The sequence below is a fragment of the Scatophagus argus genome, chromosome 18, assembly GCF_020382885.2.
Source record: "Scatophagus argus isolate fScaArg1 chromosome 18, fScaArg1.pri, whole genome shotgun sequence".
NCBI classification, from domain to species: Eukaryota; Metazoa; Chordata; class Actinopteri; family Scatophagidae; genus Scatophagus; species Scatophagus argus.
The window spans coordinates 10,741,383-10,768,877 of NC_058510.1; the positions used below are offsets into that span (position 1 = coordinate 10,741,383).

General features: G+C 38.8%; 3 protein-coding genes across 5 annotated transcripts in view; 1 reads left to right on the top strand and 2 right to left on the bottom strand.

Moving 5' to 3' along the window:
• Positions 1–4,264, bottom strand: pdss1 (prenyl (decaprenyl) diphosphate synthase, subunit 1). Its single transcript, XM_046371412.1, has 11 exons — positions 4,094–4,264; positions 3,521–3,561; positions 3,144–3,270; positions 2,885–3,015; positions 2,562–2,703; positions 2,372–2,483; positions 2,114–2,223; positions 1,930–2,010; positions 1,561–1,674; positions 1,341–1,421; positions 1–913 (listed from the first exon to the last, which is right to left on the bottom strand). The coding sequence occupies exons 1-11, from the start codon at positions 4,262–4,264 to the stop codon at positions 773–775; spliced, it is 1,251 nt and encodes a 416-aa protein (XP_046227368.1). The 3' UTR covers positions 1–772.
• LOC124049577 (protein adenylyltransferase SelO-like) lies at positions 4,181–10,853 on the top strand. 3 transcript variants are annotated; one of them, XM_046371404.1, is made up of 20 exons: positions 4,181–4,302; positions 5,114–5,316; positions 5,403–5,521; positions 5,607–5,735; positions 6,298–6,362; positions 6,471–6,527; positions 6,681–6,779; positions 7,132–7,199; positions 7,299–7,386; positions 7,506–7,575; positions 7,842–7,914; positions 7,997–8,080; positions 8,169–8,298; positions 8,531–8,575; positions 9,269–9,350; positions 9,503–9,595; positions 9,795–9,871; positions 10,007–10,050; positions 10,225–10,304; positions 10,410–10,853. In XM_046371404.1, the coding sequence occupies exons 2-20, from the start codon at positions 5,220–5,222 to the stop codon at positions 10,530–10,532; spliced, it is 1,623 nt and encodes a 540-aa protein (XP_046227360.1). In that variant the 5' UTR covers positions 4,181–4,302; positions 5,114–5,219; the 3' UTR covers positions 10,533–10,853. The 3 variants fall into 3 exon arrangements, with proteins under 3 accessions (XP_046227360.1, XP_046227358.1, XP_046227359.1); XM_046371402.1 differs by lacking the exon at positions 4,181–4,302 and having other exon boundaries at positions 4,315–5,316; XM_046371403.1 differs by lacking the exon at positions 4,181–4,302 and having other exon boundaries at positions 5,131–5,252; positions 5,341–5,521.
• The window catches only part of LOC124049576 (amyloid beta (A4) precursor protein-binding, family B, member 1 interacting protein), a 23,483-nt gene continuing 6,279 nt past the window's right edge, over positions 10,292–27,495 (bottom strand). Inside the window, exons 4-14 of the mRNA XM_046371401.1 lie at positions 26,541–26,839; positions 24,959–25,036; positions 22,301–22,460; positions 18,006–18,127; positions 16,746–16,820; positions 16,492–16,635; positions 16,011–16,121; positions 13,909–14,007; positions 13,691–13,814; positions 13,521–13,582; positions 10,292–12,633 (exon numbers count right to left, since the gene is read on the bottom strand). Of these exons, the coding sequence (XP_046227357.1) occupies positions 11,998–12,633; positions 13,521–13,582; positions 13,691–13,814; positions 13,909–14,007; positions 16,011–16,121; positions 16,492–16,635; positions 16,746–16,820; positions 18,006–18,127; positions 22,301–22,460; positions 24,959–25,036; positions 26,541–26,839 (1,910 nt within the window). The 3' untranslated portion in view covers positions 10,292–11,997. The remainder of the gene's footprint in view (positions 12,634–13,520; positions 13,583–13,690; positions 13,815–13,908; positions 14,008–16,010; positions 16,122–16,491; positions 16,636–16,745; positions 16,821–18,005; positions 18,128–22,300; positions 22,461–24,958; positions 25,037–26,540; positions 26,840–27,495) is intronic.

The following is a 27,495-nucleotide window of genomic DNA, read 5'->3' on the forward strand; positions in this document are numbered from 1 at the left end:
TTTGACTTAAGTAAAAAAACAAAACAAAACAACAGGTTTATTGAGCACATAGTCATTGTAGATGTTAAGGCCTTGGTTGTTACAGGACAGTAATCTTACAACATTTCACAAGTCAAATATGCATGACTTTTTGGCCTCTGGAGGTGTGGACGGATCTCAAAAGACAATGACACAGATCCAAACAAACACACCAATGACAAAGTCTCACTTCCACTGTGTTTGGAATCACGCAGATTTTGCAATGCTGCCACAGTTCAGCACTAGCATGTAACAAACTGTCTAGTCACAGTCAGCTAGTTTTGAAATCTGGGAGGTTGTTGCAGTTACAGTACTGTACACAGCCGAGTGTTTCAGTGCCAACCATTCATTAAAGTGTATATTTTCTTTTCCAAATCATCACCGTCAGTATCATTCAGGGAATCTGGAAGAAAAGAGTTGTACCGAAACCCACTTGTATTTAAATATATCATTTAAGCAGCTCAGCATCGTGTATATTAATCATGTAAATGTTTGTGATTAGTTGAGAGAGCCATGAAACATCAGTTCAGAGAGAGCCCTGCATGCTGTTTTTGATCCCTTGATTTTGATTAAGAGTTCTGACAAATTATTCTTTCAGAGTTGGCTCTAAAACCAGCACCAGGGGTCAATCAGAACCAAACTGCCATTGTTCTCTCACTGTTTTTGTCCAACCCTGGCCTGCATAGATACGGTGGTGGGTTGGGTGAGGTGCCTTCACTGGTAGCTGCCTGAAGTGAAGCCTGGCAGAGGTGGTTCACTTGTCTCTGGTGAGCACAATCTCAGTGAGTCTGATGAGGGCGTCTCTCTCTGCCGACGGCCTCAGCATACTGATCTGCTTAATGGCTTCTTGACAGTAGCGCTGGGCCAGGTAGTTGGTCTGTTGCACGCCATCGCTCTGTAACAGAATAGAATCAGTATCAATCCAAGGAAGGTTTAATAAGCGTTTATGTTCTGCACTGACAAAGCCGTACTTCTCTTCAACAGCTAAACACAATATATTGACGGCATTTTTGAAGTATTTTGTGAATTTCAACATCTTGAGTGGAAAGTTGTTCCAATAATCAAAACAAATATGCATCAGTCATTGTATCACCAATGCCTCAAAAAGGGCTCTGCACAAATTAGAAGCTCTCTCCTCCATCACTGCATATGTAACACACACGGCTTACGTAGTTGTTTCAGAATTTTGGTCTAATATTTATTGAATATATCACAAACCTTTTTAATATTTATCTATTTACAATAAAATATCTCATGAGATGAAGCAGATATTTTTGTTTGATACGATACGTTTTGTTTGTTGAGTGTATTACTGGACATACCTGAAGGACGTACTGCCAGGCTCGATCTACATCTCCTTTAGAGCTGAAGCGTCTCATGATCATTGCATGGAGCTCAGGAAACTGAAAACGACAGAAGAAGAAACTGAGGTAAAATGCAGACAACAGAGAGTGATGCATAGTGTGTGTCTGTGTGTTCCACTAACTTGATTTATATGTACAGTTTCTATGAAAAATTTTTAAATGTTCATATTGGTCTCACCTGTTGGCAAGCAAACAGAACCGGCCCGGTGGCCAAGCCCAGTTTCAGATCTGCAGCCGTGGGCTTCCCCAAATGATTGGCTCCTGATGTGAAGTCCAAAACATCATCTACCAGCTAAAGGTCAGAGACAATATGAATCCATATGATCATTTCATATACCCATAGGTATTCAAAATTCAATTCTAGACACCATTATGATGATTTTATGTCCTGATATAAACCAAACGTATTGAGACATCCTTCCAGTAGAGGAGATTTTTATCATTTTTAAATGGAGCTTTGGTTCTCACTTATCAAATAAAGTATAGATGGCTGACATGCTTGTCTAAGTCTAACATTTAAAAAAGATTTTAAAAGACCAGAAATTACCTGAAATGCAATGCCAACGTTCTTCCCATACTGGTAGGCTATTTCATGAACTTCAGGATCAGAATTAACAAGAATGGATACCTTAAATGAAGGAGAAGCGCCAGTCAACAAAAAAACATTAACCGTAGAAACTGAGGCTTTCCTCCAGCTCTGTGATATTTGTGTGGAAACAGAACGTACATACTGCTTTACAACTGTTTGCAATAAGACTCGCTGTCTTCTTGAAGGTTTTCTCGAGGTAGTGTTTGAATCGCTCATTCTCGTTCTCTTTGGAACCCAGCTGCATGAATTCACCTAGAAGCAAGCAGAGAGTTTGTCACTGGGCATATTAGCAGATTCTTGGCACTGACAGTTTGCTACAAATTTGCTCACTTGTGCTTTACGTACAACTTAAAGAAGACGCTGATGTAGCAAAATTGCAAGAAAAGTCTGATTGCTTTACCTCGTACCAGGTCCTCTATCACCTGGGACAGCACTTTGACCACTGTGTTGTTACCAATACGAGCCAAGGCCATGGAGGCAGCTGAGAGGATGAAATCTCCAGCCAAGATAGCCTGAGAGAAAACAGATGATATTCATATCCTTTTTTTTGGATTGAAAAGAAGGTAATGAGCTGATTGTACTTCCTTTACCTTTCTTTCACCCCAAATTTCATTGATGGTTCTTTTCCCCCTTCGTTTATCTGATCCGTCTATAACGTCGTCATGCACCAGGCTGGCAGTGTGGATCATTTCTGAGATCATAGCTATGGCCCTCTGCCCTGGGAGCAAATCCCTTCAGAACACAAAGGTCAATAACAGATTGCAGGAAGTGAGATGCAGTAATACACTATGATTCATAATTTAAGAGTTGTTAAAGGGTGTGGTGCATCTTCAGTCTTACAACTATATCATAGTTCACTTAAAAAACATGATATTTTGTTGAAATATGTAGGTCTGGAGTAATCCAGTTTTACCCAGCTCTGTTGCTATGGATGTTGAGTGCCCGGGCCATCAGGACAACTATCATTGGTCGGATGGCCTTGCCCTTGCCATCAAAGTAGTAGTCGCATAAAAATTTCAGCTCTTCTTTGGATACAAACAGCTCCTGTGAAGCACAGTATTAAAATTCTATGCTGTTTGTCAACTAGCATCATGTTAGCACAAACTTAGCATTGTTTCATATGCAGAGATTCATAGCAGGTTAACATTACAATCTTTGTATTGAAAATGTACCTTTCTGATGTCATCATATAAACTTTTTAAATCATTCTGGGCTAATGTGAAGGGGTCCTTCAGCTTTGCATCACTGTGTATCTTTCTGCAACAGCAAAAATGTAGATCCAGCAACCGTGACTTGTGTCTGAAGTGAAAGACAACACATAGAATAGCTGTGAAATAAACTGTCAATTACATTATTTTCAATAGGACAGTAATAGATTATCATCCAGTGGCTGTTACCACTCTTCCTGGGTTTCGTGGGACAAAAAATTACTCCATCAATCTTAACGATCTGGTATGGGCTTGACATTCAACGAAAATTGCAAATTTATAATGTGCTACAAGTCTAAGCTGATTATAATAATAATATGCAAGAATGTATGTAAATTTACCTGGTGGGAGACGAGGTTAAGTGTAAAGCTGATGGCCGACCCTGAAATTTCAAAGGATATGATACCATAGGATATTAGGATATTACTCTTTTTCGCATTTATAAAAGTAAATCTTTTACTGAAATCTGGAATAACGCACGTGATTCAATGACAAATGAATGAATGAATGAATGTAAGGCGTAAATGTAATCTTAATGAAAAGAGACTCAACCATACATTTGATAGATTTGGGTGGACAGCTAGTTAAGTAAAGGACTTAACATTAGCGTAATATCAGGTGCCGGTTTTGACCTTTACGCAAGCTTTGAGCAAGCCAACACTCCCCACTGCAACAAGTCGCCTCTCAATAAAAAAAATTTTAGAACAAAACACAAAAAAACTCTTGGTAAAGATAAGTGGCGGTTGTACTGTCAGTATATGTCACACACACACACACAAGTAACAAACCCATTAAATGAATAAAAACACCATTCAGTGGGGTGGGCTGACAGATCGACGGTGTGTATGACCTTCCTGGGTTTGACAGGACTCCCTGCATGTCCGGCGGTGTACTGTTAGTAGCTGCCAACTCACCTCCTTCCCCGGCCGGCAGCTCCGGCTTGTCGGCCCTAGAGAGGACGCGGACACGGACACAGACCTGACGTTTAATTGCCACAAGGTCTCAAATAAACCCGTGCTAGTACAGCTTGTACTCCACCTCCGGCATTGCCTCCACCACTGCACCGCCATATTCCCCAGCACCATGCATTAGGACGATTATATTTCAACGGAACCGGAAAAAGGTAAGCGGTCGTCAGTTGATGACGTTCCATGCCGAGGAGTTAGCGTTATCCGTGGCAGAGTTAAGAGGAACATGAGTATCTAAAAACCAGTGGAATGAATGGAATGTTTGTCAGGAATGCAGGCAGCGGTAGATGTAAACTGCGGCTGGTTTTACTTGAGCTAAAGATATGAAAGTAAACGATATGATGTTCTCAGAGGTTTACAGAAAATACACTAACAAACCTTGCTAGTAGCTGAGTAGCTAACGGACAGCTAACGCAAACTATATGGGACATGTTGTTGATAGAATACCTTCTTTTTTATTTCCACAAGACGGTTTACGTTAATTTAGAGTGGATATTGGTTGTAGCGTTATTTGCCAAGGTATTCCTTTAAAAACGGACCATAGGTTAATAAAAATATCCCTATCAGGGAACATAACGAGTGGAGTTGCCAGTGGTAGAAAGTAGTTGGTTAACAGCTAGCAAGTAGTTTCAGGAAAGCTAAGCTTTAAGCCTAGCTAGGTGTAAATTTATGCAAGACTGTTACATATATGTTGGTAGTTAACATTATAGTGCATCGATAACCTTTGAATAGAATATATAGAACACTGTGAAAGAAGCCTTTTTTACTTTTTGTACTTCAAGTACATTGGGCTGATAATAGTTTTGATTGCTGGACTCCCATCTTGCATCTCCTCTACAACTGCTGTTTCCATACAATGATGACTACCTGGAAGTCATAGTTTACCCTTGTATTATTTATAGCTACATTATTGTTAGCAGTGCAGGCTCATTTAAGGGCACCTGCTCTGTTTGTGTAAATGTCCAGTATCTACACAGTGTTAGTCTTTGCCCTGGTAGCAGCAGCCAGCACACCTGTGTATGCACTGGAGTTCTGCCAAAGTACTGACCATGAGTGCCAGAACCACGACAAAATGGCTGCAGGCGCTGTCAAATCCAGGTGGAACGTGAGTGTTTCAAACCTCATACAGAGCCTGGACAAATTCAGTGTGTCCTGCAAGAAGCTCATAGGTACTGATTATTACTTCATTACAGGTTGAAGTATTTTGAAAGCGATCAAAACAATGAAATGGTCACCACCATTCTGTCCTCTGCAGAAGCATTGCCAGTAGATGAAGTTGATGGCAACTTTGTCCGCACAGTGAAGAACTGCATATTCTCCAAATCCATTCCAACTCCACTGAAAATCCCGCTAAGACTGGCAGCAGTTTCTAAGGTGGTGTTGTAGTGTCATTCTAAGTATCACACACTGTTAAGTATTTAACAGAGGAATTCATTTATATTCCAACTTGTCTCAACAGGATGTCATCGAAGAAATCTTAAATGTAGACATGGCTGTAACGCAGTCTGATGAGTTCCTGCATTATGCCAGTGGTGGCAGGCTCCTACCAGGATCTGTACCTCTTGCCCACAGATATGGAGGTCATCAGGTAGTGTTTGTTCCAAATTAGTTAAATTACGTCTAATTAAGAGAGAATATACATGAATATAAATATAGCTTAAAACAACAAATGTATTTTGTTCTAATTACCAGCATGAATCCGATTTTACTGATTTGCCCAAAGTAAAATAGTTATCGGAAAGAGTTAATTTACAGTTCAAAAACTGAGTGTACTGTATTTCTTTATTATTTTATAGTTAACAATTACAAAGCCCATGTTTCAGCAATGCCACTTGGTTTTTTTTTTTTTTTACCTCCCAGTGCTTGTATTCTTAAGCATGTTCTTTTAATGAAATCACGGAGATAGATTTTCTGTTATTACCAGGAACATATTGAGTATAATCTCATTGTAATTTCCCAGTAATGGGACTAATAAAGGATTATCTTATCTTAACAGATATATCATAAACCAATGATTAAATTAAGCCAAGTTGACGAACAAAGCCAAGGAAATGTGGAAGTTTTTGTACATTTCCTTTAAATTAATTTTATAAAATAGACATGGTCACAATTATTGACCATTTACTGACTAATATCTGCCTCCTCATTAGTTTGGCTACTGGGCGGGGCAGCTAGGTGATGGCCGAGCACATTCCCTTGGTCAGTATACCAACAGGTGAGCATATTTTTGAATTATGTTTGTTTTTATATTCAAAGTATTCTGTTTTAAAGAGCCATCTGCACTTAAAGTTTTAGCTTATTTTCCTCCTAAAATGCACCACAGGAACGGAGAAGTATGGGAATTACAGCTGAAAGGTTCAGGGAAAACACCTTATTCAAGGTATGATGATTGGCTATTTTTCTGTACAACTTTTGTTCCCTTTTATCCTTTTTTTCTTGTTTTATTTTGGCTAAATTGTTTGTTGGTGATACTAAACGGCAGCCAAGCGGCAACTATCTTTAATCTGAACTTTCAACATGAATTTTAATACAGGTCAGGAGATGGTCGAGCTGTGATCCGTTCTTCTGTAAGGGAGTTCCTGTGTAGTGAAGCTATGTATTTCCTGGGCGTTCCAACCAGCAGGGCTGCCAGGTGAGGAGGGCTGATGAAAGGTGACACACAATAATATTGATATTGTTTAAACAAAGTCAAATGATTCCTTTGTTTTTAAAAATTCTAATATTTTGTAGCAAGACATTATAGCTTACAGCACTGGTATATGATCAACATGCCTTAAAAAATAAATAAATAAAATTATTCAGAACTTGTAAACTGTTAAGTTTGTTTTCTCTACTTCCTGTGACAGATTTAATAACCCTGTAAAAGACAGCTTTTTGTATTAACATGCATATTTCAGTGGATAACTTTATTTGCCATTAAGATTGATAACCTAAGATGAACTTTCCTTAAAAATGTAGTGATCTCTTGCTTTGCTTTGTTGTAGTCTTATTGTAAGTGACGAGCCGGTGTTGAGAGATCAGTACTACAATGGCAATGTGAGGACAGAAAGAGGTGCAGTGATTCATGCAAAAATAAGCCAAAATCTAGATTTCACTCATTATCAGTTACCATAAATTTATATCACAAAATTGTTTTGTTATTTTTTTCCAGGAGCTGTTGTTCTCCGGTTAGCCAAGTCATGGTTTCGAATTGGATCTTTGGAAATTTTGGCTCAAAGTGGAGAGATAGATCTTCTGAGGTGAGTCTGGCCGCATGATCATAATGTCGGTGCTTCTCACTGATCTTATTTTATGGCCCCCTATTGCTTATAAGATACTGCCATTTGTAACGTAATTTTATTGTTTTGTTGATTTTTAGAAAGTTGTTGAACTTTGTGATTGATGAACATTTTTCTTCAATCAGTTCAGACGACCCAGACAAATATTTGGTAAGTTAATAAAATAAAATGTAGTAATTATTATTTTGCACACCTTTAGTGCAGAAATGATAACAACAAAAATAGGTTTTATAAGACTTAAACTACTCTGAGTGAAATGATTAATCCAGGCCTATTTTATGTGCAATAAGTTAATAGTTAAGTGGCTTATTTACTTTTCAGACACATTACACTGTAGTACTTTTAAATCACCATGCTGTTTCTTTAAGGTGCTTCCTTCTTTCATGCTTTTTGTTTTTGTATTTTCAATGTCTTAGCTCTTTTATTCCACAGTAGTAAATGAAACAGCACATCTGATTGCCAAGTGGATGTCGGTTGGGTTTGCACATGGTGAGAATCTGATCTCATTTAACACTTTATCATTCAGCCTTTACCAGCTTCTACTGATATCTGCTGTGTGTTATAATGACAGGCGTGTGCAACACGGACAACTTCAGTCTCCTGTCTATCACCATCGACTACGGACCGTTTGGCTTCATGGAGTCATATAACCCCAGTGTGTACAGTAATGCATGTTGGTGTTTCACTGAAATAACTGAATTCCCTGATTTTGTCAAATGTCAGACAAAGGTTTAATGTTGCAGATTTTGTTCCCAACACATCTGATGATGAGGGCAGATACAGCATAGGAGCTCAGGCCAGCGTTGGACTGTTCAACCTGGAAAAGCTCTTGACGGCTCTCAGTCCTGTGTTTTCTGAAAAACAACAGAAAGAGTAAGAAGAACAACATAGTAACCATTTATATCAAGGGGACTTGAGGTAATGTGTGACTTGTTTTGACCTCTGTTTGCCCGCTATAGTATATACTGCACTGCACAGATTTTTCTATTTTGGTGCTTTACCACTTGAAAGGTAATGCACTGTTAGAAAATCCAACAAACACCCCTTGTTAGATTATCTTAGACAGAATAATTTGTGACTTACTTGTCTTTTTTTTCTTCCTCAGGGCTAAAATTATTTTGAAAGGATATGTTGATACTTACCAGATGAGGTGAGCTCCATGTGTCTCCCCTACATCCAAGCAGGACAGTGATCATGTATTATTTTCTGGCCTTAATCATGCATTATCATGCAGTGGCCTTGCTTACGGTTTTTTAATGCTGTTGAGTTAATATTTTTGTTATCTTGAGATAACAAAAGGTTATTTCCTTTTATTACTTATGATATTTATCAGAGGTCAGGAGTGCAGTGCTGGCATGCGTAGGCTATATGGCATCTTGACAACTGAATTTGCCAGGTCAAGGGGTACCTACTGTTGATCAATCATACTTCAGTCTTACTCATTTCTATACATATTTAATTATACCATTCAAACGCAAACCAATATGAGTTATTTGTTTTCCTGTTCCTCTATGCCACTAAATCTTTTAATTTTAGGCTTATTGGATAGTTAATACATCTCCTTTAAGTTGACCACTGTATGTATACCCATCCCTTAACATAAATAGTCATCCTTTAAATACTTTTAGATTCTTACAACAAAAGGCAAACGTACATATAAAGTTTATACACCGTTGTGTGAAACTCCTAAGCCCACCCCACAAAGCAATGTCTGTATGTTTCATTCTTATGCCTCTGTGAGGTCTTTTTTCATGATAAAATATCTCACTTTCTTGAGAAATCAGCCTTTTATTTTTCTAAAAATAACCACAACCACTACCATTCTCGGTTTCCTTAATTTCAGGATTCATCAGCTGTTCAAAGCTAAACTGGGGCTTCTAGTTGAAGAGGAGGATGATGGTTACCTCATTGCCTTCCTACTTAAGGCAAGTCATTAACAACAAGTTCTGTGATCGATATTTTTGCATAGTTCATCTCTGTCTGCTAAATCAGTTGAATTTTATAGCCTGTTTCTTGGCTGTGCACAAATTTGATTTTTTTTTTTTTTTTAAACTCCCTGTCTAATTTGTCTCCACAGATGATGGAGGACACACAGTCAGACTTCACTATGACCTTCAGGCAGCTCAGTGAAGTTTCAGCTCAGCAGCTTCACAACAAAAACTTCACACAGGTGGGGCTGAAGCTGCAATATGTTACTATGTGATAAATATTTCTGGAGTTGCTTGCATATGACAATTATATGACACAGTATGCATGTAACGAACATGCAAAATGCTGTACCACAACAGCAAAAATTATACAGCTCCAGTGTATTCATTCTTATTTTCAAGAATTCTTTTCATGATTTTCATCTTTTTGCTATGTTTCAGATGTGGGCCCTTGAAGACTTATCGTCTCACAAGCTCTTCTCTGATTGGCTCAACACGTACCTGCTCCGGCTTAGCAAGTAAGCAGAAAGATGTGATTTCAAGTTTGTGTTCGTATCAGCCAGCTCTCTCTGAAATGCTCTTTTTGTGCTTGAAAATACTTGCCATAGTCTCTCACTTCCATTTTGTGTGTCATGACATGGTCTCTTCTGTAGGCAACAAAATGACAGTGATTTGGATCGTCAACAGAGGATGAAAAGTAAGCAACTAAATCCACATATTAGAGTTGATTTGACCATGAGTGATGTACTTATTAGATATTGCATAGTGCTTTAAAACATCAATAAAGAAGGAATTCAGTCATGCAGATTTCTGTAACATGATGATCTGTTGCCAGGAAGACCTTTGTTTGAGTGTGAAAAATATCTTTCAGAAGTGAACCCTAGATATGTGCTGAGGAACTGGATGGCAGAGTCTGCAATAAGGAAAGCAGAGATGAATGATTTTTTTGAGGTGTGCATATATTTAATTGACAGTAAACTGCTGAATATAATATGTTTTTGTGATGCTTTATGTTGTTTGATATTAACCTGATGCATTTTATTTTTTTTCCATTAGGTGGAGCTGCTGCTTCACATCCTGTCCTTTCCCTTCGTTACACAAGAGACTGCAGAGGAGGCGGGCTATGCAGCAAGACCGCCGCTGTGGGCTGAGAGGCTAAAGGTCAGCTGTTCCTCTTGAGTGACTTGTGGATATAGAAAAATACTAAAACGAAGAAGAATTACAACCTAACTGAGCTTTTACAACAATTAAGTTCTGGTGGAACACAGTTCACAATGTCAAGGGCATAGCATTTTAATGCTCTTGTCTACTATAATTACCCACTATGTGTACGTACAGTGAAAAACAAAAAACTAGATACAGTTCTCGATGCCACAGAAGAATTAAACAATATTTGTATTTTGCACATAAATTGTACGTTGGCTGTTAGACAGTTAAATACAAGCAAGCATCATGTGATCCTATATACTGACACTAAAATAAATGCAAAGATGCTGCAGAGCAGGCTGTCCCGTCATTTTTTGAAGGATCTAGTTTCATTTACAGCATTACCTTTCACCCCATTAACATGCTCACACCAGAGCTACAAAATGAGAACAAAATATCAAAGTATTTTCTAACATTTCTGAGGCTTCATATTGATTATGAGATGGTTTCCAAGGAAGTTGTTGCTTTAAGATACATGTCATGTACCCTATAAATACTGTTATCCTGTTCATATATTTCATATTCTAACAAGAATTTTAAGGATCTGTTCAGGATTTCTATTCAGACAACAGTCATTTGAAAGCTACAGTAATGGGTTACAGTGTATGTGCCCAAGTAAGTTGTTTTTACAGTACTTAAACCTGCCCCCCCATGCAAACATGTGACAATATATACAATCCTATATACGTCTCTCTTTGAAGTATGATGACAGCAGTATATTTTTTTATGTCATACAAAAAAGTACATCTCTACAGTTGTTGCATGACGACAGTCACTGCTGTGAAGCTCTCAATAACTGTACTGTACAGAACTGTACAAAACAGGCCTCATTACAGAAAAATCCCAAAGATAGGAAAAATCTTATCTTTCCACTATAGAAGTAATTGCTAAGCTCATGGCTGTGCTAATATATTGACTGTGTATCAGTCAATATATTATAATACGCATGTTGTTTCCCACTTTCATTTTCATTGCCATAAAAACCTAATAAGCAGTGCTGACATTTTTGCCAGTTATTTTGAATTTAGGACAGGATCTATGCCATCCTTGGATTCTTAATGACTAAATTCTTTAGTTTGGACATTTCAGTCATAACTAAATTCCTGTCCTAAGATAAGACAGAATTTTTTCCTGATGCAGCTAAAAAAAATGTTTCTGTACTACCAAAAAAACACGTAATGTCATCCTAAATTGAGAAAATGTAGGATTTCAGACTGAGAAAGTTTCTGTAAAGAGGCCCCTGGTCTTATATATAACATTTAAAGTTGAACTCTTTGCTCATAATAATAATCAACCTTTCACTTGATTCATGCACAATTATGTAAGGATAGTAATGGATAGTTTCATGTTGAAGATGTAAAGAGTAGCTGTTTTGCTGAAAACAAGACAAGGCTGATTAAAGGTTACAGGTCGTTGTGCAGCATGGTTCTTACTATGTTTATAATCCACGTTTCTTGTTCATGGCCGACATCAGTTCTGACATGAAGTCTCCACCTCCTCCTCCTCCACCACTTCCTTGCAACGATGGTGTAGTCCTTTTTGGCGGAGCAGGAGGTACCTTCTTCACTGAGCCAGAAGGTCGCACCGGTGCTCTCAGGGCAGCAGCAGATGGAGGTGGAGGTGGGGGAGGTGGTGGATGGGGTGCTCCAGCACCCATGAACACTGGCTGAGATGGCGGTGAAGGTGGTGGTAAAAACCCTGGATCTGGTGGTGGAGGGGGCAGAGACTGGTCCATACCCCCGAAACCTACTGGGGGAGGTGGTGGTAGGGAGCTCACAGGTGGTGGTGGAGGTGGCAGTGAACCAAAGCCAGTGGCAGGAGGAGGTGGAGGAAGAAAGTCTGGTGGAGCCTCTGAGGTATCGTCTATGGGTGGGGGCGGTGGTGGAGGAGGGAGGTTGTCCATTGCAGGTGGAGGTGGAGGGAAGTTGGTTGGCAGGTGTCGTTGGGGGGCAGCAGGTTTTGCGGCACTCTTGGCAGCCAAAGGAGGTGGTGGTGGAGGGAGGACTGGGTCTGGAGGTGGTGGGGGAAGGATGTCATCCAGTGGTGGAGGTGGAAATGGAGTATTTTCAAAGTCCTGAGAAGATAGGTTATGACATAATGACACAACATGTACAAGGAGGGGGACACATTAATACCAATCCGAGCTTGTTTACCAGAAAGGGAAGTCTCTCCTGAAATGATGCTGTTGGTGGCATTGGAAGTATAGACCAGAGCATTTTTAGCTTGACTCATACAATGGACCAAAAGTCAGTATATCTCAGCCACCGTTTCTTTGATAGTGGACATACTCGTTTTAATCTGTGAGTCTCCAAAATTTATGAAAATTCAGTAATGAATAATGAATGGAGAGCCCTTTTAAATCATGAATGAAAACAAAACAGCCGAACACTCACTCCTTTCTCAAATGTGATAATTTGCTTTATTTATATAGAAGTTTCTTAAAAAGAATTTGACTGAATGTGAAATAAAGGCAAAGTTTTAAGACAGTAATCTGAGTTCAGTTTGTTGTAGTTAGTTTAGAGCTGCAACTAACCATTATTTTCATTGTTCATTAATCAGCCATTTATTTCTTATTATCTATTATCTATTAAATGTTTCACTGTCAAAAATGGCATTCACAATTACTGTTAAATTACTGTATTAGATTACAAAAAAGCAGCAAATGCTCACATTTGAGACACTGATACTAGAGAAATGTTTGGCATCTTAGCTTGAAAAATAACGATTAGTCGATTATTAAAATAATTGCCCATCAATTTAATGTCCAATGACCATTCCTGCAGTTATTACATTTTTTTTTTTATCATTGTAAACGGAATGTATTGATGATAAAATGCACCTTGGGATTAGGGAAACCTTGGTGAGGATTTTTCGCTATTCTGAAGCTTAGCAATAGTAATCGACAGATGAACTGATAATGAAAATAACCATTAGCTTCACCCCTAATGAAGAGTTTTGTACCTTAGAAACGGGTCCTGGTTGGGGCTTGGGAGCATGACCATTAGCCTGGCTCGGTGATTTAGCTAGCAGAGGAGAAACATCATGAGTAAACATACTGTACAAGCAAAATCATCATATCTGAGTTGTTTTACATCAGTGAAACAGTGAAGGCAGCTTGTGTGTCATGCTACCATTGATGGTGGGTGAGGGCGTTGATGGATTGGAGCTTGATGGAGCGCTGCGGTTCGTCCACACAGAGCTGGCAGCAGCCTTCTTCTCGGCTGTTTTATAGCTTTTATACAGTGACACACCGTACTGGAAGTGCAAGAAACACAACGCAGAGCATGAAATTTGTTCAAAGGGAGATTATTTCCTGTTAGAAAAATACAGAGCTGAGATTTGAATTTACCTTTGCAATACGTATTCCGGTTACCCAAAGGTTCATGGTCCAAGCATCATCACAACACAGGTACTTGATGTACTGAGATTCTTTTTGGATCTGAGGATGCTTTAGAGGTAAATCAAAACGGTGAACACATCAGATCAGGTTAACAATATACATCCAACCCTGCCTTTCAGTATAGCAAATACGAAATTTGAAATAAGCTTTTGTTGGGAGCTTTTGACCAAAACAATACATTAGTCTCTGGGGTGTCATATGACTCTATGACTTCCTTCTGTCTTCTAAAGAAAAGTGTGGGGTTTTTTTAGTGCATTAGTATATTCAGAGAACAACATCATCTTTTGACTCTGCCTTAAGAAGAACCTTCACTAAATCCCTGGATGTTTCAGTGTTTAACATGAGATGAAATGATCAAAATCAGGGGCAGACTGCACATGTCTGGTAATCTCACTTCTTTCTAAGACATTGCGATTTGCAATTTTCCCAACCAAGAAAATGAAAATGAAAAGATAGTAACAAAATAGAAAAAAATATAAAATAAAGTAAAATATAGAATAAAATATAAATTAGCAGATATTTACATATATCTATACATTTATACATTTCCAGGGAAAACTCCCCTTTATAATTGCACATGTTCAGTGGTACTCAGCAAAACCCATACATGCTGATTCTCCTTTAAGGACTTCACAATGTATCACAAGGGGGCAGAATGCGTCCAGAATCAGAGTATTAACAGGCAACACCAGTTTAATGAATGATCTGTTTTCAATCCCTGTTGTATCTAATAGTCTACTCAACAGTCATGAACATTAAGAGACAAATTAGAAGCCAGAAAGCTAAAAGTCAAATGTATGTGCCAGTGAGTGCAGTCTGAATTCAGTGTAATTTAGGAAATTTGAGATGTTTGTTGCTTCCATGTTCTTAGTTGGTGCATTTATGTCACCATCTGACTGATTACATAAATATTTGCCATGCATGGCATACTGTATGGGTCTAACATTAATCCCACAGTCAGTTGTTTTCCCCTAGGGTGAAAGTTGACTTCCCATATCAGTCGTACATAATGAGGACGGTATTAGTCACCACCTCAGGCGCCTTCTCTGAATATATAACAGCTAAATCATGAGGCTAAATTGTTTTGCTCTTGTCCTTGAATTGCTGCAGTGTTTGGCAGCCCATAAACACCACCCCACCAATTTGTCAAAATGCTTCCTAATTGAACACTGACAGCCAAAAAAAAAAAAAAGTTAGTTATTATGATGCTATCTTCCACAAGTGAAGGACCTTTTTTTTCATAAGTTTTACTACATGATTTCTAAACAAGGTCAAGAGCCTAGGTGGACCTGGCTTGCCTTCTCAAACGTCCAATGTGACAGGTCATTTTTCTTTTCCCTTGGCCTTACGGTCTTCTGCCTTCAGCTCAAACCTTGAGGACTCTGTCTTTTACTACTGGGTAATTCAATTTCTTTGCCTCTCTAAGTTTTTTAATCTTTGATCCTCAACAAGTCTAATGGTATCTGCTGATTCTAGTATTTCCCAGACAAGATAGAGGGGAAAAAAAAAGAAAGCGGACTTTCACATCCCTTAAAGACTGTCAGTCAGCATTTCTTACTCTTAAATTAGTCCTGTCTGTACCTGCCATCCATGTTAAAATTCTCAGTTTTAAAATACACTTTTAATTAAATCCATGGTGCTTTTACTGTTATGTCTTTTTAAGAGATATCAGAATATTAGAAACTGCTGTGAAAGTCATCTTGGTCCCTTTCTCATCACTTTCAGCTAAATTGGATAAAACTGTCTCCTTTCACTTCTTCAAATTATGTTATTTATTATTCTTCCCATTTGCAGTAAAGCAACCAGATGTGTAACTGACCATATACTCAAAAATCACCATGTTACATTCAGTTCTACACTGATATCTCTTGCACAGTATACTGTGTGGTGTATGCCTCTTAACACGACTAATAAAACAGGCTATTACTGTAAATGTTTTGTTTGGTGTCATGGTTGGGGGAAGTTGCAGGTTCTCTGTTGATCGGTTCCACAGTAAAAGGGTGTGTGAGGCAAACTAGATAGATAAGACGACAAATTTAACATTAACTTACCTTCAGAACAAAGCAGAAGTCAGTCGGGGCCTTGTATTTGCTCTTAAAGTCTTTGCCATAGTAGACATTCACATTGTCAAACTGGACAAAGCAGACGAGATCACGAGATGACTGAAAAGAAAGAAGGGATTAGATACTGTAAGTGAATACACTGTAGATGTCGTGAAAGCTCTAATTATATTCAGTGTTGCACGAAGCAAGCTTGCGGTTCATAAAGCAGTAAGACCACACACTAGGGCTAGGATTAGGACTGCAGAGCCAGTAAAAAAACAAGAAAAAAATAACCTCACACTTCTTAAGGTTTCATTTGACATTGCATAAATATGTCTCTATTTACTGGATAATGTTATCTCTCACCACGGCTGTTCAACTTGTTTGAGCCCAGCAGAATGCGTCCTGGATTAGACCATTAGCTGCTGAATGTGTGTTTATAGTCTGGTCTTTGCCAAAAAAAACACGATATCCCCTTGTGACCCCTGACCTTGGTCTTTCCTTTGGGCACGTAATAAATTCCAGAAGCCCTCAGCTGGAAGAGCCGCTGTTTCCAGGACTTCTTGCTGTCTTCTTTGAGGTACATCACTGCCTCAAGATCAGGCACGATGATGGAAGTCCCACAGAAGCTCTCCTGCAGAAGGGAAGAAGGGATGGAAGGGGTCACTGAGAGGAACCCCCACTGGGAAAAACTGTCACTTAAAAGAAAATATTTCACTTATGGTTTGTGTGTGCACATTTTACCTGTATTAATAGCTCCTTGTCTTTGTCTTTTATGTCTTTGAGAGTTTTCTTATCCTTCTTCCATAGATAAAAGTTCTGCAGGGATAAAATTCAAAGTGCATTTTGATAACCATAAGATGATAAAAGCAATTTCAGAATCAGAAATACTTAATTGAGCCCTGGAGGGTATTGGATTGTTACAGTTCCTATTTCCAGAATATAAAAATAAATATAAAGTTTGTAATTTTCCAGTATATCGTCTAATGGTAGCCATGCTAGCAAATATTGTTTATTGGTCAGTGACAACTATGGCATGGATTATCATGATGTTTGGTACATCAACCTCAACTGCATTTTGTGTCAAGTGTCAAGTAGCAAATGTTAGAAAGCTAACACATCAAATTAAAATATTGAAAATAGTTAACACCATGCTTGCTTAATATCAGGATGTTACCATTTTCATTTTGAAAATTTTAGCATCTATGGATAGACCTCAGCCGTTTATTTTTCAGTCTGGTCAAGGAACACTAAAATAACTTTTCTTTATTTTTAATTCTTCTCTAGAGAAATGAAGTCAAATTTAAAAACAATCCATCAAAACAAGACACTGGTTATCAGCATCATGAGCAGAGAAACTAATGGTTATCACCCTTGAAAAATACTTGAACCCTGCTTTGTCCCTGTGGGGCTGGGTTTGATTTCATATCATAGTCTGGGCCTATGTTTTCATTGTGGTGAGACAAAGCCCACAGGGGGATTTCTATTTTGGTAGCTCTTGTCAAAAGTTAAAACTGTAAGTAAATTCGTCAGGACGTGCTGTATAAAGCAGAACTTTCTTTTGTTGGGGGATGTGGAAGACATGATGGAGTAGTTTAAAAATGAGAATATCTCACCGGTTTTTCCAATCTGGCTATTTGTCTCTACCAACAGACTGAATCCATTAAACACTCTGAGATTATAAAGGGTTCCCATTATATCAACAAACATGCCAAGATCTCAGTGTCTTTTGCCTGAAGCTGTTTTGTCTGATGTATTACAGTGAGGACATAAATGTAAGAGGTCATCCTGCACGGAGGAAAGACATCTCATAATTCAGACAACGATTCAAGAGTGAAAATAGCCAGATGGTGCTGAGCTGAAAACAATGTGGAGACTTTGCACAAACCAAGGCCAGGAATAATGAAGTAGCTAGTGAACATTTGAGATATCACATGCACAAAACCTCTAATCGCTCAGTATATGTTCATAGAGGCATAAAAAGCATATAATGAGGGGACCAACCTGTGGGTTTCTGAAAACCTCATTCTTTTCCACTCGTTCTTGAAAGAGGATATTGTTCTCGCTGTCCCTCGTCCACGCTAAGAGAGGCTCCACGAGACTCTCGTGATCTTCAAATGTCCGTTCTGTCAAAAGAAGAGCAAACTTTAAGAGACCATTGGTGGCAGCAGTCAGACGTGTCAATTTTGATGCCACTGGGGTGTGCCAAAGTGTGAAATTTTCTAATTATACACACAGTAGACAGTAGCCACATCATGAATAGACTACTGAATGCGCCTAACGAACAACATCTTTTTTACTGTTCTTAAGTACTGAGTTAAACTTGTGTACTTGTGAAGTATTACATTGTTTATAAGTGAATGTTGAAGCTGATCAGTGGTGCTGTATCTTGTATGTCTCTGTATCTATCTACTACACCGAATAGTTTGGGGTGGTTGTGATGCAAATTTATCTTTCTGCAATGTAACTAATGGCTCTCAGCGATGCCAACGCTAGAATATTAACCTTTGAAACAAGTTCTCATTCCTAAATGACAAAAAGTCTTTGGTCGTTCCCTTATGACCATTAAAAAACGATTCAGTGTTTTCTGATTTGACACGTGAAACACTGTAGTTTGGTTAAGCAACTCCAAAGGTCACAACTCCAGAACATTTTTATCTTGTAGACATTTTTCTCTTTTCCATGAACCCTGGAAGTGGGTGAAGTCATGCGAGAAATCCCTAAGCAACTAAAACTTGTTCAAACAATGTTAACATAGGTAATTTCAAGTACTAAAAAAATTTCAATGGTCGAATTTTCCCAGAGAGGACAATTTCAAAATGTTGTAAAGTAGCAACAAAAAGCCTTACAAAGCGTAAAGTACAAGCACCTCTAAATTTTACTCAAGTACAGCACTTTAATAAATATACTTGCTTACTTTCCACATCTGTAGTAAACATCGGCCCATAAAACATCATTTACCAGCATTCAAACGCTAACAACAGTATCCAGGTGTTGGAAGATTAAATAATCTAGTCTACAGTACATTGTTATTCCAGGCACAATCTACAACAGTCTTTGTGCTCTCATGCCTCCTCTGTTTTCACAAAGCAAAAAACAGAGGAGAAAAAAAAAAGTCAAAACGAATGCTTTACCATATGTACAGTAGTTCACTCTGTCACAAAATCTTTAAGTCAGCTGAGTTTGCTTGAAAGACCATTTCGCAGCTTTACAGGACAATTCAAGTCGGATGAATTAACGAAGGGCTCAATAAAACACAAGCCTCCTCATTTGCTGGAAGGACTTTAAATGGCACTAAACCACGAAAACACATTAAGGGCAATTTCAACCTCCTCCTCCTAATGTCTGCCCACCCACACACTCATTGCCATATATCTCCATCATGTACTGGGCATTTGACTGTAGTCTAGCCATGGTCCCCAATTACAGGATACTAGCTGAGGTGGAGGTAGGCATTAAATAAATTGCTGCCAGGGTTCTAGTCCTTAGTTTGACTATTACAATCATTAAATGGATGGTGTGACTTTGCTGCTAGAGTGAGTTGTTAGAAGTAAAAAATCCCTTTGAACTTCATTAACCACATGGTGTGTTTCAGTTGTGCGCATGGTGAGCACATGGGTGAGTTTAACAGTAAAATCTTCACTGTTTGAAGACAGTGTTGCTATTGGGCAGCACTTGTTGATAAAGATTAAAGGTGTCATTGTTTCCATTGACAGGCTGTCACATGGCCTTGCAAGTCAGAGATGACACAAGACCACGTCCACCCTGTGCTCATGAGTCAAAAGACCCTTTCCTATTAAATAGCAATCTGTGTGTCAGACAGCTCATTTGGTTAAAAATAAACTTCGGTGTTGACCAAAGGGAAACACATATTTCCTCATTTGCACTGGAAGTATACATATATATATCTTAATCACCAGATGCAAAAAGACTGTAAAACTGTAAAACTGTGAAAGTGAATTCCTCATTGATTGCCCCCTTCAGTACTGATTTTACTTACTGTAAGGTTAATATTAAAAGTGCTTAATGTGTTTTAGAGCCCTGTGTGATATTACAAACTCAGTCCTCATCCATAAAGAATCTGCTTGATGTTTGTGTTTTGGTTGTTAGCGTTTTGAAGCAATGCTACAGCTCCAAAAGGGAGACTGTAAATGTTTTCTGTGACAAAGTGTTTGCAGCAAACATCTGAAAGATAAGTCTGGTGATTTTCTAGAGTTTTAGAGCCAACAAACACATATGTATCTCTGTGTATCCAAAACCTAATCTATCACACTCGTCTGTGTCGTAAACCTCTACTGTCCCTATCAAATGTGTGTTACCTGTTTGAGTAATGTTTTCTACAAACTACAATACCCAGCAGTTTATTCATACTTCTGTAATAAAACTTTACATTTACATTTTTTAGTAGGCCACATAATACATTCTTGGTATCTGGACTTAGTTGAAAGTAAGAAAAACATGGAATAATCCTTTAATTAAGTGGTTCCTGGCTTAAATAGCTGAATATAACATTTCTTGAATAGAATTTTCAAGCAAAATAATATTGACTCAGATTTTAGTACTCACAGAAGTTAATGACTCTACCATGAGTATCTTATTAAAACAGCTTCAGGGCTGAGTGAAATAACTCCCCGTTCATGATATGTGGGATTGGTTCTCATAAAATATGAATTATCTCCATAACAATCTGATGAAGTTGTTCGAAATCAGAGAAAACAGGTGGTAATGAGTGTCCGGAGAATCTGAGAGTCCAGCAGCTGAAGTAAATATAGCACAGACGACTCAGACAGAGGATTGAGATCATAAGGCTTGTATTTCCGCATGACAGGGTGGATGACTGACGGTGTCCGATACAGCAAATTAAACCCACCTGTCTACACTGTATGTGTGTTTGTAAGAGAGAGCGAGAGGGATGGAGAGAAGAAAGAGTCGAGGAGGGAGGGAGAGAGAGAGAGAGAGAGATGGATGGGAGTAAGATCAATGTTTCATTGTGACTTTGCTGCAGTGTGGCTGCCATCGTGCCAATAAAAACACAGTCCATCATCTGGACCTGAGTGAAATATCCCACCCTGCAGATTGTGTGTGTTTACTTGACAGTTCATATAAAAACACACTGAAGGCTTAAGTGGTCAAAGTGGTAGTCAGCATTACCGCTGCACATTGTTGATATGCTGCCCAATATGGACCTATTGCTATTGTGTTTTTACAGTAAATTTAACAGAAATAAATAAAGCAATGTCACCAGTAGAGTAACATTTTTTTCTGTTGGTAAAAATGTTGTAGTTTGCATAGCAACCCAGTTATCCTTTGATTTATTTCATACTGCTGTTGGAAATGTGCACCAAAAGATTTTTAATTTTCCCCTGAAAATATTTGACACAAATGCAAATTGTTTAAAACAAGTCTCTCACAAAATGACCACAGATGGAAGTCCAATGGTGCTGTATCAACTAGTGAAACCACTTTAAAGGCAACTGCGATTGCTGATGGATTAATCATTGGTCATCAGTCCGTCATAATCTTTCCAAACACTTGTAAATCTGAATATGTCATCAGGAAGCATTGCATTTCTCTCCATAGCTATGCTGATGACACATAGCTTTATGTACCTGTATCTTCTCATAACACAAGAGCTACTGATACTTTTTTTTAGATGTATTATTATATATATATGTTATCACCTGGATATCACAAAACCTTTGCTTAATTACAGCTCCATCAGGATAGAACCGACATTATAGTTACAGATTCTACAGCTCAGAGAGAGAAATTTGCCATGAAAGTAAGTTCTCGAGAAGTTACCACAAGCACACAGGTGAGCATCATTTCTCACTCTGAGCAATGCAGAGTGACTAATTCACATTTTTATATCCAGCAGCTACTTTAATGTAGCATATGTTAGTTTATTTAGTATATGTTTAGTCTATTTTTCCTACTAACAGTTAGGCCTTGTTTGTTTGTTTACTTTTTGACTAACCTCCACTGCTGCAATGGGCTACTGGATGCTTGGATTTCCCTCAGGATCAATAAAGTATCTATCTATCCACTGCAATGCTCTCTTTTCTGGTCTACCCCAAAAAGTCTGACATTAGCCACAATTTTGTGCCCAAAAGCTGACCAGCACCAGAAGGAGGGAACACATGTGGACCATTTTAAAGTCTCGGGATTGACTTCTCGTCAGTTTTTGTTTAACTTTGCAAGGCGCTTTGAAATCTTGCGTGAGAGGTGCTAAACGAGTGCAGCACCATGTAGCATCAACAACGAGGTAAAGTATTTTCAAAACTGAATTGTTCACTCACCAAGCTGCAGTTCAGGGTTGGTCTCGCACAGGCTCCAGTCCACATTGCAGTCACAGTGAGTCTTTTCAAACAGGTTGTCTAGAACTTCCCTGACCGTCTGCCTTTCGTCAACCATCAGAGTCTTGGAGCTGCCATCGTTCAGCAACACCTTCACCACCAACTGTCAGAAAATTGTAACTTAGTTTTACTTTGCTGGATTTTCCTCTAACAAAACACACAACGTTTGTTAGGTGAGAAGATTGTATTTCTATATGTGTTGCACACTTGGACACACAGTCGAGCTTTCAGGTGTGCATGTTTTTTTTTGCTTGGTTTTTTTTTCACTTTTAATCTGACAATTCACAAACACACCGCTCTCTCGCTGTTGATTATCCGGGTTTTTTTTCCCCACATACAGCCCCGCCTTTACCTGAGGACCCCTGGGGCACTTAGCTGCCCCGAAACTGCCTGCGGGACCTCCTCCCATACACAGCAAAACATTCAAATTGTGATAACCAGTCAGACATGCAATAACCCAATTAATGAAATACAACCCTGAAAAATAATAAATGAAAATGGGGGGGTGTCCATGACAGCTCCAACACCACACCAGGTCCCACATATGGTAAACATGAAGCTGTAGCTAGCAGTCACATTATTTTAACAAACAGAAGTGAAATATAACTATCCCACTAAAATTGGTTAATCCAGTCTCCTTCTGATTTAAAACTCATTTCCATACTGATTACAGATACAAATACAGATGTTTTAGTTGGTTTAGTTGGTTAAACAGATACCCTTTAATGTTGTAATCACTAAACCCTGGTATGTAGATTATTTTACCTTGGGACATAAACTGTTTCCCCCATTTCTATTGTTTACACAAAGCTGTAACTTCATATTTAAAGGACAGATATGTTCAATCTTTTCATCTAATGCTCAGCAACAATGTTAACAAGCATATTTCCTAAAACGTCATAATATTTAATGAAGTGTTTTTGGTTCTAGCATGACGTTTTTTGTTTCATCTGCATGATAGATTGACAGATTGAAGTTAAACAAGTTGAGCAGCAGCAGCAGGTGTCTCTGAAGTGTGTCATCAAATCAAGCTTTGGACTACATGCAACTTGTTTGTTTGCCAGTTTAAGTATAGGCTATAAAGCAAATTGTTGTTTCTGTTCCCTAATGCTAGTTTTGCTCATAGATTTTGGGCATCAGCACTTCTGTTTCTCCATTCTGTTAAACCTCTTTTGCTTTAAAGTAGTTTCTTCTCCTTTGTATTTGTCTCTTTTTGGCCGGGAAAAAATCAGCTGAGGTTAATTTTGCTCTGGAGCGGAGCAGTGCTTTCCTCACAGACTCATATGGCTTCACACTTCCTCTCATCTGAAACAAATCCAAGTTTTGAAAGCTGAGGAGTTTCACAGAACCAAGGTCAGTCAATTGCTTGCCTTGCGTCGTAAAAATGTGGGTTTCAAAGATGTTATCACGAGGATTTAGAGCGTTAGATCACATATTACTAGGTCTTGACCTTCCCTGGAAAACAATATGGTTATGGCATGTGGTAGAATGAAAAGCCAAATTATTTTTTCTCTTACTGCTCTTCCATATGCAAGGTTCAATATGTATATATATATATGTATATATATCTTCAAAATACATAATCTGTGTTGAAAACATGCTCTGGAACCAGTTGGTTTATCTGAAAGTTAAAGGTCTTCAGTGAGGCTGAGCCTTCAATGGTTTCTGCTGAAAACCACTGGGACCACACCTTGCTATTCTGTGTTTAACAACTCTGGGACAGATGTTCCTGTGAAAGTGGCCAATGGTCTGTGTTTCCTCATCCACACATGCACAACTGCTTCCCCGTATCTGATTTTGCTCAGATTCTAAGAATTTATAATTACTATCCTAAAGGGGAAAGTAAGTCAGTAAAGCACAAACCACAACCATGTATGTTTCGTTTGTTCTTCAACAAACTATGAGTAAAAGTGTAGAACATGGCATTTGTATTATCAGTTGCATCAAAAAAAAAAGAAAAGTTCAAAAAAGTTGAAGCTTGACCTGAAACTAGTTTTGTATTAAATTGCAGATCCTGACATGGAGCTTTGCACGCAAGGCCGCGTCTGTGCTTTTGTTGACTGCTTTGAAGATGAGAAACTGTCCGCATATCACCCAAAGAGGAAACCGTGCTATCCTGCAGGATGCGCCTGGTTGAAAGTGGCCATCCATTACTATGATTCATGACTCTTACAAAACAAAAAAAAAAAGTCATGCTACTTTTGAACACTATGTCTTTTTACAGTGATGTCCACGTAGCCATAATTCACAATGTCTTTCAAGTTTACTGTTGATTAGAGATTAAGATTAAGATTAAAGTGACATATTTTGTCATTGGAGGGAACTCACTCCAACGAAATTTGTTCTCTGCATTTAACCCACCCAAGTGACGTGCACACACACACAGCAAACCCGGGGCAGTGGGCGACCGCGTGCAGCGCCCGGGGAGCAGTGGGGGTTAGGTACCTTGCTCAAGGGTACCTCAGCCATGGACACCGGGACGGGGAATCGAACCAGCGATCCACCGGTTACGGGTCCGACACCCTAACCGCTGATCCACGACTGCCCCAGCAGATGTCCAGTAGATGTGAGAGCAGAGGATACTTCAGTGTTTGGTCATACCTTTTTCACTTTAGCTTCCTTGAGCTTCTCAAGAGCGAGCTTGATTTTGTCTGCTTTCATCTGTGCTTCGATTTCCTCCTAAATAGAAAAAAAAAAAAATTAACAATTATTCAGTGAAGAATAAATATCAGCCACCATTATTTATACTATAGTAATCTCTTACAATCTTAATTGTGTTAAGGCTAAAAGTTAGTTACTTCTCTAAATAACTAACTAGTTAGTTACTTAAACTCAGTACCAAAAGAATCAACTTTGATTACTGTAAACAGAGTTTTGAAAGCACACTCATATCTGTACAGGTGCAGGTGTACAAGTTAATCCATGTTAAACCCGAAGTGTAAAAACTAGGGGCAGTTATGTGCCAGACATTTCATGCCAAAAACAGTAACTTTCAGGAACCTTGTCATTAACTGAAGTTGCCAAGTAAGCAGCATAGAATTCACTGCTCCCTTAGGTGAGTTTTAGAGGTGCTGCTGGGCAGCTTTTGCTACCTTCGGGCAGAGGCAAGTTAGCTTGTTCTTTCCAGCCTCTATCGCTAAGCCAAGCTGTTGGCTGTAACATCTACAAAAAATGGCGATCAATCACATTTCATGCATTGTTTGCCTATTGCTCAAAGGGTGCTAAAGGTAAATGAAAGGAAGAGATCTGAATGTGGTTAGTTTCTGTGGATATAGAACTTCAGGAGGTGTAGTTTTTTGTTTTGATTTTGTTTTCATTTCATGACTGGAAAGTCCATTCAAGAATTTGATTTGGAACACATTTTTGACTCTACTGGATCTCAATTAAATTAAATCAGATGTTATGTTTTATATAAAAATCCTGCCTAGAGTGTAGTTTTAATGAACTTGTACGCCTCTACCTAACAATGACACATTCTCAGCCTCAGCACAGCTGGTGTTTTTACCTAGGAAGGATGAGGTAACAAATCCTGCTAAAGCAATAAGCTCCTGTCTGACTTTACCCCCCACCACCACCACCATTGCCACCCTCTACCTCCCCTTCTCTCCAACCTTTGGTATTGATCCTGTTACTCTTTCCTGCCTTATGGCTGTATATGTTTGATCTGTTCCAGACAGACTCTCTGCTGTTTTGCCTCACAAGTCTCTGGAACTGTAACAGATGCCTCCATCTAGCAACAACTTCCCCATGATCTCACCGTCCCAACTGTTATAAGAGAATACCATTCTTCCCAGTTCCACCAAGACAAAAAGAACTCACTAGAAATTTATATGCTGGGAACTGATGATGTTTTTGTTGTAAGACTGTCTTGTCACGCATGGCTCAGAAATCCCTTTCTAGTAATAAACAGACTCACCACCACTAAAAGATTGACATCACTGCCTTTTTTGCTTGATGATTCTTGCACGTTGTATTTTAAAAGCATGACTGTGCACAGTTAAGTGTTCTTTTGTCGTCTAATAATGTGACATTTTGCTTTAAACCATAACAGCTCAAGTCAATTTCTATAACTCGAACAAACTTTGACTAAACTCTCTTCTTAAGTCTTAAAGTTTCCAGTTGAGCTGCTAAAAGGTACTTGCAGAGGTGTTTTTCTCATTTTACAAACTGCACGCTGACTCACCCTTGTAGGCTTCACAGATTGAGGAGGTGGAGGTGGCAAAGGGGAGGCAGCAGACGAGGCTGGGGTGGTAACATTGCTGCTGGTGTTGCTTGCGGGTGATGTTGGGGAAATGAGAGAGGAGGAGGAAGCAATGCCTGTGATCTGGGCCTTAGGTGGTGGTGGCAGGTCTGGAGGGGGCAGTGATGGCTCCTTGAGACATTGTAATTCTGCTGCAAGTTTCTCTTCTGTCGCATTAAGGTCAGCCATCAAATCAGCCATGAGCGCATCCAAATCATTGTCTTCCAGTTCATGGAGGGACTCTGATGTTGAAAAACAGCCAGTCAGGTACGGTTTGTATATTTAAGACAAGTTCCAAATATGAGAATGAGCTAAAGCTTCTGTTAACCAGCAATTAACCATCATCAAGCTATTATTTACAACTTACAAAGCATTTATAAAATTTGGACTTTAGGATATGTTTGGCATGACTCTAGGAATGGCAAATACACTGCTGGTCAACCACTAGACTCATAGTGTAGACATGCAAAATTTCTAAATGTACTGCTATGAAATTTTGTGCGCACATTTGTGGTCCCAAGATAATGAAGTCTACCAACTTTCCCACTTGTGCCTCCATGAGGCTGAAAATTGTGCATAGGTAATGCTCTATAGATAAACCTGACTTGAAAAGACTGAAGTCAGCCTACTTGATTATATACCTACTAAAACAATAGAATATGGCAAAGAGTGCTAATAACAACATATGCTATAATTAGCTTTGGCATTTGCATTAGAGTAATTAGCACATACAGTGACCTCAATGTTTGCCTGAAATCATCTCTTGAACAGAAGCCAGGTATACTACAGGGCAACTGAATGTTGTTTTTCTACCTCTTAACATCACTACCAATCATTTTTTAAACAACCGATGAAACATGCGTTATATCTTGCCCTTGCACAACTGCAGAGTTGTACT

What these genes read in the sequence shown, in the direction of transcription:
- pdss1 (XM_046371412.1), bottom strand. Translation starts at nt 4,264, where the DNA reads ATGGTGCTGGGGAATATGGCGGTGCAGTGGTGGAGGCAATGCCGGAGG. An exon ending in GATAGAGGACCTGGTACGAG is followed by an intron (nt 2,224 to 2,371) that starts GTAAAGCAATCA and finishes GCTTGCTTCTAG; the next exon opens with GTGAATTCATGCAGCTGGGT. An exon ending in TTCTGTTTGCTTGCCAACAG is followed by an intron (nt 1,422 to 1,560) that starts GTGAGACCAATA and finishes TGTCGTTTTCAG; the next exon opens with TTTCCTGAGCTCCATGCAAT.
- LOC124049577 (XM_046371402.1), top strand. Translation starts at nt 5,106, where the DNA reads ATGTCCAGTATCTACACAGTGTTAGTCTTTGCCCTGGTAGCAGCAGCC. An exon ending in GTCCTGCAAGAAGCTCATAG is followed by an intron (nt 5,317 to 5,402) that starts GTACTGATTATT and finishes TGTCCTCTGCAG; the next exon opens with AAGCATTGCCAGTAGATGAA. An exon ending in CCAACCAGCAGGGCTGCCAG is followed by an intron (nt 6,780 to 7,131) that starts GTGAGGAGGGCT and finishes GCTTTGTTGTAG; the next exon opens with TCTTATTGTAAGTGACGAGC.